Consider the following 9,243-nt stretch of genomic DNA (forward strand, 5'->3'; position numbering starts at 1 on the left):
GTGAGGTGGCAAGGGAACTTAATTCTGTTTTCAGGTATTAGTTAACTGTAATTTTATTAATGCTATAGTAGATACCATGTAATTGATGCTTTAGATACTATATATCTACCTCTTAAACAATAAATATGAATGGATACATTTAGCTTTAGTAACTAAGTTCTTAGTAACAGGCCACTGGTTTATCAAGTGACCTGAAATGATTTGTCAGCAGCAAACTGTTATGCTTGGTTACTTTTAGGCAGTTTGTCATAGTTCCCCTCATTAAGTCTGTCCATAGCTCTTAACAATTTGGGGGAATTGAATATGATTGTGATCAGAGTATTTTCACGATAAATGTGCATTTAACATGTCTTTTATGATATCTCTCTCTGACAGATACAACTGTGCAATTAGCAGCTCAGATGATCGAGGTCTGTTTCGGAAGTTGAAACTTAATTATGCAGTTTTTGATGAAGGGCATATGCTCAAGAACATGAGCTCTGTACGCTACCAGCACCTTATGACAATTAATGTAAGAGGTTTAGTTATTGTTGGATTGGGGGAGCAACTCCAGTTTTTTCTGTTTTGTTGTTATAGGCTGAGGAAAAATGGAACGTTAACTGTTAAATTCATACACACAGTGTTCCAAAAACTACAGCATGCAAGTTAATATAAGGATTGGGGTTGTCTTAGGAGTGAATCCTGCATTGTGAACTCTTCCAGGGAAATGAGCTCCCAAAGGAATGTAATAAATTACATTGGTGGTAGTTCAGTTTCAGTATTAAGCAATAATCCAGTTTTATCCTACAGAAGTAAAGACTTTAAAAATGCTATTCTCATGACTTGTTCTGAAACTCTGTCGTATTAAAGGACCTACTCTGCTAGGACTGTGCAAGGAAAGCTATCTTAAATACAATTTTTTCTTGTGGCTTGTAGGCTCAGTCAGCAACGTTTTGAAAAAGAGAAAATTGGAGTACAGCTTTTTCACTAACCATTGTGTACAGTACTAATATGATCACTTCTTACAACTTATTTTTCGATATCGTGTTCTCATCAAAAGCACTTTCAAGCAGGTGATCTTTAAGCAGTTCAACTATGTCTTGCACTTGCAATTCAGAACTTCTGCCCAAGTATTGTATGACATTAGAAAAGGTACAGTGTAGGTGCAACAATTAGCACACGAATTTAAAAAAAAAAAAAGAAGAACCCTAATAGAGCCAAGAAGGCTTTTTTTACGTCTAGATTAGACTTCTTGAGTAGTCCTAAAATGATATGTGCCCAGTTCCCCACAGGTTTATAAACCACTTTGTGACTTAAACAGGAAATTATTCCATGAGATCTAAATATATTTTATTTTTAAATAGTTACTATTTAAACCAGGCATTTTCTCAGTTTCCCATGGCTGTGTTGTTCCTGCCAATCTTAATTTTTAACCTGTTCAGCTCCTGTTTCTCACTGCTGTTTTTCACTTTGGACAAATAGGCCAAGAATCGCTTACTGCTTACGGGGACTCCAGTTCAAAATAACCTGTTGGAATTGATGTCCCTCTTGAATTTTGTCATGCCACATATGTTCAGTAGCAGCACAAGTGAAATCCGAAGGATGTTCTCTTCAAAAACAGTAAGTATTACATAGTCTCTTCTTGAAAATAACAATTTTGCTACAACACTGCTGTTGCTGCAGAACTTCAGTTTTATATCAGTATCTTATGGAAACAGGTAACGTGTTTACAAAAAATCTAGAAAATTTAACCACGAAATCAACCATTTAAAGTAAAAATGTGTCGTAACGGGATATCTCAGAATACTAACTGTCCTGTTAGATCTCTCTCTTCTGACTGGGTTTTTCATCAAGTTAGAGTAGTGAAGGTAGTGCTTTTACAGCTGAAAACTTTACACTGTAATGAATTTTTGCAATATTTTCCTTAGAAGAGTGCTGAAGAACAAAGCATATATGAAAAGGAAAGGATTGCACATGCAAAGCAGATAATAAAACCATTCATCTTGAGAAGAGTAAAAGAAGAGGTAATATTTTATCTTTAAAATAGTGGTTTCATATTATGAAGAAGCTTGATGATTTTTGAGACAAACTGTAGAATTTAATGTCAGATTTTGTCAGTGCTAGTTTTAACTGTTTATCTAGGAACAGCAAGAAACTTGAGCTTCTTTTTGGGAGTTTACAAGTAAAAATGTCACTGCTGCAGCTGTAGGTTTTCATGCTCCTTATGTGGTGACTGTTTACAGTTGGGATTTTTAGTTAGGATGGATCCCTATCCCAAGATAGGGATCGTCCTAAGACGATTCAGTGCACTGCTAAGCTGTGAGAATTGAGAAATCCTCCACATTAAACACAAATGTTTGTGTCTTTAGAGTAATGACATTTTAACTGAAAGGATTAAGGCCATGAATGTGTATGTATGTATTTGTCCATGTATATGACTGGAGATATGTGGTTTAAGTTAATTTGCTATCGTTTGGGGATAATTAAGAGCAATCAGCATGGTTTTACCAAGGGGAAGTCATGTTTGACCAACCTTATGGTCTCCTATGAGGATGTAACTAGGTGGATAGATGATGGTAGAGTGGTAGATGTGGTTTATTTTGATTTCAGTAAAGCATTTGACACTGTCTCCCACAGCATCCTCGTAGATAAACTGAGGAAGTGTGGTCTTGATGATTAGGTAGTGAGATGGATCATGAACTGGTTGAAAGGAAGAAGTCAGAGAGTTGTAGTCAATGGGACAAAATCTAATTGGAGGTCTGTGACTAGTGGAGTCCCTCAGGGGTCTGTACTAGGACCGGTACTGTTCAATATTTTCATCAACGACCTGGATGAGGGAACAGAGTGTGCCCTCAGCAGGTTTGCTGATAGCACAAAACTGGGAGGTGTGGCTGACACACCAGAAGGCAGTGCTGCCATTCAGTGAGACCTGGACAGGCTGGAGAGTTGGGTGGGGAGAAATCTAATGAAATTCAACAAGTGTAGAGTCTTGCATCTGGGGAAGAACAACCAGCCCCATGTCCCAGTACAGGTTGGGGGCTGACCTGCTGGAGAGCAGTGTAGGAGAAAGGGACCTGGGGGTCCTGGTGGACAGGAGGATGACCATGAGCCAGCAATGTGCCCTTGTGGCCAAGAAGGCCAGTGGCATCCTGGGGTGCATTAGAAAGGGTGTGGTTAGTCGGTCAAGAGAGGGTCTCCTCCCCCTCTATTCTGCCTTGGTGAGGCCACATCTGGAATATTGTGTCCAGTTCTGGGCCCCTCAGTTTAAGAAGGACAGGGAACTGCTTGAAAGGGTCCAGTGCAGAGCCACAAAGATGATGAAGGGAGTAGAACATCTCCCTGATGAGGAAAGGCTGAGGGAGCTGGGTCTCTATAGCTTGGAGAAGAGGAGACTGAGGGGTGACCTCGTCAATGTTTATATGTAAAGAGTGAGTGTCAGGATGATGGAGCCAGGCTTTTTTCAGTGACGTCCAGTGATAGGACAAGGGGCATTGGGTGCAAACAGGAGCATAGAAGGTTCCATGTAAATATCAGAAAAAACTTCTTTACTGTGAGAGTGACAGAGCCCTGGAACAGGCTGCCCAGAAAGGTTGTGGAGTCTCCTTCTCTGGAGACATTCAAAACCCACCTGGACGCGTTCCTGTGTGATGTGCTCTAGGTGATCCTACTTTGGCAGGGGGTTGGACTGGATGATCTTTCGAGTGTGCAGACAATGCTATTTGATCAGAGAGTGATGTATAATCCAAAACAAGTTTTGAATTTGTAAATCAAACTGCCAACTCAGTAAATTTGCAGCCAATGAAAGTACTTGAGATGGGAAGAATTAATAAAGTAGCTTAAAAGCAGGCTTGTACTGACCATTCACTACAGTACAGTTCTTACCTTGTATATTTTTATTTTGTCAGGTCCTTAAACAACTGCCCGCAAAGAAAGATCTAATTGAATTATGTGCCATGTCTGAGAAACAGGAGCAACTATACTGTGATCTCTTAAACAAGTTTAAGAAAACTATTAAAAGTAATGGTATGTCTTGTTTACTTTTCCTGGATTTTGTTCATGCACAGACATAGACTAAATGTGACTACTAAGCCCTTGCCTTGTAGATATATCTAACACTCATAAACTGATACTCCTTGTATGATTTTTTCCTCAGTTCCCGTAATAGGAAAAATGTCAAATTCAGTCCTTACAAAGCTCTCCTGTGAGACCAAGATGCATCAGATAGGCATCTATGTACTGCTTCTGAATATACCTTATTTCTTGGCTTACAGAGAAACACTCTGACATGGGAAATGTAATGATGCAACTCAGAAAAATGGCTAATCACCCTCTCTTGCATCGTCAGTATTACACAACGGAGAAGCTCAGGGCAATGTCCATGCTTATGCTCAAGGTAAGGTGAAGAGATTCAGAAGCAGAATTTTTAATTCAACACCGAATTTTTAATGCAACATAAATAGGTTTTTTCATTGTCAATCCTCAGGTCAAAAGTGTGTCCTTGCAAAACGTAATTTATTGTTGCTGCTTTTTATTTCTGTGCATCTGTCCAGTACTCTATTCAATCTCTGAATGTGTTTAACACTGATCTTTTGTATGGGCTATTAGAATGGAGAGAATGGTTGTGGGACTGCAGTCGTCTCCTTTTCATTAGCTCCCCCTTAACATCTCTTCACTCCATCCCTAAATTTAAAACCAAAGTACTTAAAAAAAAAAAACTTGGGTGAGCACTTGAGTTTACTAATATTTTCTTAGCAGCAAGAAATATAGGCTGTACAGGACTAAAATAGGGAAAGCATAAGTAGTGAGCTACTGAGGATTTTTTTATTATTATTTTTTATTACTATTATTTGACTGGGGTTAATGCCTGTGGAGTTTAGGAAAAATTCTTGCTTCTTTCTAAAATATAAAAAAAATAATTGAAGGTGCAGCAGGTGCTCAAAGAAAGTTGTAACTGGCTTTGAATATCTGCAGCTTTGTTTTTAAAATCAAGTCAGCCAAGGCTGGGGGGGAAGGGAAGAAGTGACCCATTGGTTTATGAAGGAATTTTGTCCCTTTTTACTCCTGCTCATACCATTGTACCCTCCAGATGTGGCTTTTCTTTTCCTCTTTCTTCCAGGCATGACATCCCTCTACCCCACCCTACATCTTGGGCTGGGCTTCCCATGTCTTCTACCATCTATCCAAGGATTGGACCTCCCTTTTAGGGAATGTGTCTTCAGGGGAAGAGGTCTGATACAGGGGTAAAAGGTCATAGGGCTTGATGGGAACTAGGTAATTGCTATGGAGGTTGAGCCTAAACTACTTAGTTTCTGGTAGTACAAGTTCTTGTGAAAGCAAAATTGCAAAGTAATGATCCTCAACTATAAACCTGGGGTTGCAGAGTTCATCTTTTTTTGCTTGCATGAGCCATGGTCTGACATTTGTCCATGTCTAGTTGTGCTACTTTGTTCTTTCAGAAATTTTTTATGTTACTGTCTGGTGGATTTTTTATTTTTCTTGTCTGTCTGGAGAGATAGAATATTGCATTATTTTCCTTCATTTTTGCTAACAGGAACCCACACATTGTGATGCCAACCCCGACCTTGTCTTTGAAGATATGACAGTAATGACAGATTTTGAGCTGCATTTACTTTGTAAGCAATATTCTCAAGTCAGTGACTTCAAGTTAGACATGGAACAGATCTTGGATTCTGGAAAATTTAGAGCACTGGAACATATTCTCTCAGACCTTAAAGAGAAGGTTAGTACTACAGATGGCAGAAACATCTCTTTTCCTTTCTGTCTAAAGGGTGGCTCTAAGTAACTGGTTAAATAAAGATCTCCTAGCTGTATATGCAACCCCATTGCTTTTCTGTGAAGTATTACAATGTGATTTAGTTCGTATACAGTATAGCAAAGTAATAGTTAAAGATTTTAATGTGCAGTCTGGCCTACCCATGTCACAAGAGACAGCTCAAATAAGTGTTCCTGTTTTTCCAAGTTTTAGAATATAAATCCCAAGTTAACCCTCTTTCTCAATGTATGGAGGACTAGCATCATTTTCACAGTTCATTAACTTCGACCTCCTTTTGGTAATTGAATAAGACTAGTACTTTAGAATACTCATGTATATGTTAAGGCAGTGTAAAGGTAAGAAGAGGTCACTGCTTTGAGTTATAGATTCAAATTGGCCTATTTTATAAATAAGCATGGACTGTAATACTTCAGAGTATCCTGAATTTGTACAAGTGTACTTTGTATCTGTTCAATCATGTCAGACAAAAGAGTGCTACTGCTCTTAATTATATTAAATATAGCTTAAATTTAAGTTTTAAATGAGACTGTTTTATTGATGTTTATAGATGCAGTAGATCTGTCTTTTATGCATTTGACGTGTTTTCTAGATTGCTCGAGTCCCCTAAGTTCAAAGTAACAAAAAAATAGTGCACTGACAAAAGATGGGTTCATACAGCAGAAATACTGGATACAGTATCTTCACTGAAAGTCAGTCCTGACTTGATGAATTTCAGCTTAGTCTTTTAGTTTGGAAAACAGGGAGTCAGTCAAAGAAAAATCACATATTTGTACCAATAAGGTATTTTTGTAGTTCCTGATCTGTAATTCAGGTGTTTTAAAACTTTTTTTGCTTTGTCATTTCCAGGGTGACAGAGTTGTATTGTTTAGCCAGTTTACTATGATGCTGGATATCTTGGAAGTTTTCCTAAAACACTGGCAGCATAGATATATTCGGTTGGATGGGAAAACACAGATTTCTGATCGGTATGTGACTTTTTTGCCAAAGACAGGAGAGAAAAAATGGATGTGTGCATGGAGGGGGGAAGGTGACCTAAAACCCTTACCTTTGTTTTCCAATGTATAGAATTTTGTGGCTACAAGGGCATTGAAGGGGTTTAATGTTGGATTTCAGATCACCTTAGTAAGGATGAGGCTGAAAGGTGAGTTTTAGATGGTCGGGTTACAGTCTTATATCTTGAAATAGAAACCTTGTGTCTTCACAAGTTCAAGGTGTTTTTGATTTGCTTCTGTGTCAGCATGCCATAGCAAAATGTAGATATTCCTTGAAAGTATAGTATATCTCTTTTACAATAGGCAGATAAGCCCCTTTGTTTCTCTAGGACAAAAACGTTTACTTTCTCCTTCACAGCTAGAAATGTTGGAATGCTTTCCTTGTATTTGAGCTGTGATGCTTTACTGCTGTTTCCTGCTTCCTGAGTTTTTTTAATTACTTTTTTTTTTAGATGCTCTTCATTTCAAAAAACTAGTTCTTGCTGTGGTATTACTTCCTAGTTACAGCTGAAATCTGTTACTTCCCTTGCATGTGTTACTTCCCTTCTGTAATTAGTGCAGAAGACAGTCATTAAGCTAAATCCTCTCTCTCCCCTGCTTGTTTCATGTACTTCAGCCTTCTCTTGTCCTCCAACATGCTTTTTGTATTCTGTGTTAATCCAAAATCCTTTTCCAAGCCTCTTTTCTTTGGCACCAATCCCTCACTCAGAGTATGTTTTCTTTTGTCACTGCTGATGTCTGGTGGTACCCTTTTTTCTTCTCTGTAATGTCTGTACTTTTGACCTGCTTTGCAATGCCACTGTCCTCCCTTTCAACTCTAGAGACTGTGTGGTGTTTTCCCCAAGGCCTGATGTATATTTTGTTGTGTTCTGCAGGATTCATCTAATAGATCAGTTCAATACAGATATGGGTATATTTGTATTCCTCCTGTCAACCAGAGCTGGTGGCTTGGGAATTAATCTGACTTCAGCAAATGTTGTTATACTTCATGACATTGATTGCAACCCCTACAATGATAAGCAAGCAGAAGACCGATGCCATAGAGTAGGTCAGACAAGGTAAGACTTACTAATTATAATGCTTGGCTTTTCTTGGAGGCAAGCTCTCAAAGGAGCCTAGAAGGATATTTTGTTATTAACAATTCAATTTTAAGCAGAGGCTTGCATAAACCATGTCTTGAGTTGTGTGGGAGCTAGGTAATTGTAATTGTCTTAGAACATGTTCTTGATCTTGTGGGGGAAGTAAAAGTTGGAGGCTGTCTAGGGCACAGTGATCGTGACATCATTGAGTTTTTGACCCTTGGAGAAACAAGGAGAGGGGTTAGTAAAACTGCCACCTTAGACTTCTGGAGGATAAACTTTGACCTGCTCAGAAGACTGATTGACAGAGTCCCTTGGGAGGCTGCCTTGAAAATCTAGAAGCTTTTTGTATTGCCCTTTCCTCCTCCTTGTTTAGAACTACCACCAGCTGAGCCAAGGTATAGCCTCTTTCCCTTTCACACTAATCCAAAGAAAGTATAAAAATGGATTTATCCCATTTTGTGGTTTTCAGAGAAGTAAAAGTCATAAAGCTAATCAGTAAAGGGACTATTGAAGAATCCATGCTCAAAATCAGCCAGCAGAAATTGAAGTTAGAACAAGATATGACTGCAGCAGATTCAGGTAAGTCTCTTGCACATAATGATACCTGCTTAAGTGAATTAAGGTTGCAGCAATATATAATTTGGAAATAAGATGCACACAAGCCTTCGTTTTTTCTCATGTTAAATAAACTAGAAAGATGCATTTGTTTGGTTTGTTGGGAAGTGCCCTCTTAGTCTGACTGCCAAAAATCAATTACAGACTCCTACAGGTACAATTTTGGAGATACAGACTTGTATCTGTTTCTGGGAAAAAATCTGAGCTGTATTAATGCTTCTTTTTATTCCTCAGGAGAAGAAGGAACCATTCCAGCAGATATAGCCACACTATTAAAAGCTTCCTTAGGTCTCTAAATTACAAATATGTTGTGGAATTCAAGGAGGAGCAGTGATGTTGTATCCCAAGGACTCTCACATTACTGATGACCATGAGTTTTATCAACATTTATAACTTTTTGTAGTTTCTTTATTGTATTCCTCATGGTATTTAAAATTTTTAATATCGACAGCATTCTTTTGGTGCTTAAAAACATAAATGACCCAAATGTGCCAACACTGGATGCTGAATAAACATTATTTACAGATCACTTTTCAAAACAGGGACCTAAGTAGTAATTGTTTTAACAAATCTCCTACTGCTTAAGATTTGTCAGTATTTTTGTAATTATTTCTACCTCCAGATATATATATATAAACTGTCTGTTTCACTGGATTATGCGTGTAGATTTTTTTATCTGTGCCTTATTTGACAATGTTCAAGTCTGTTTCTGCTTCGTTTGGTTCATTTGATGTACCGTACTGGTTTTGTATCAACTTGTTCAAATAAAATTCCATAGATT

General features: G+C 38.2%; 1 protein-coding gene across 1 annotated transcript in view; it reads left to right on the forward strand.

Moving 5' to 3' along the window:
* SMARCAD1 (SWI/SNF-related, matrix-associated actin-dependent regulator of chromatin, subfamily a, containing DEAD/H box 1) overlaps positions 1-9,243 on the forward strand; it is a 44,482-nt gene extending 35,239 nt beyond the window's left edge. Inside the window, exons 14-23 of the mRNA XM_010001357.1 lie at positions 376-511; positions 1,462-1,599; positions 1,908-2,003; positions 3,885-4,002; positions 4,251-4,372; positions 5,531-5,719; positions 6,620-6,738; positions 7,641-7,823; positions 8,317-8,426; positions 8,697-9,243. Coding sequence (XP_009999659.1) covers positions 376-511; positions 1,462-1,599; positions 1,908-2,003; positions 3,885-4,002; positions 4,251-4,372; positions 5,531-5,719; positions 6,620-6,738; positions 7,641-7,823; positions 8,317-8,426; positions 8,697-8,758 — 1,273 coding nt within the window. The 3' untranslated portion in view covers positions 8,759-9,243. The remainder of the gene's footprint in view (positions 1-375; positions 512-1,461; positions 1,600-1,907; positions 2,004-3,884; positions 4,003-4,250; positions 4,373-5,530; positions 5,720-6,619; positions 6,739-7,640; positions 7,824-8,316; positions 8,427-8,696) is intronic.

This window comes from Chaetura pelagica, unplaced genomic scaffold (assembly GCF_000747805.2).
Source record: "Chaetura pelagica isolate M959 unplaced genomic scaffold, ChaPel_1.0 scaffold220, whole genome shotgun sequence".
Classification (NCBI taxonomy): Eukaryota; Metazoa; Chordata; class Aves; order Apodiformes; family Apodidae; genus Chaetura; species Chaetura pelagica.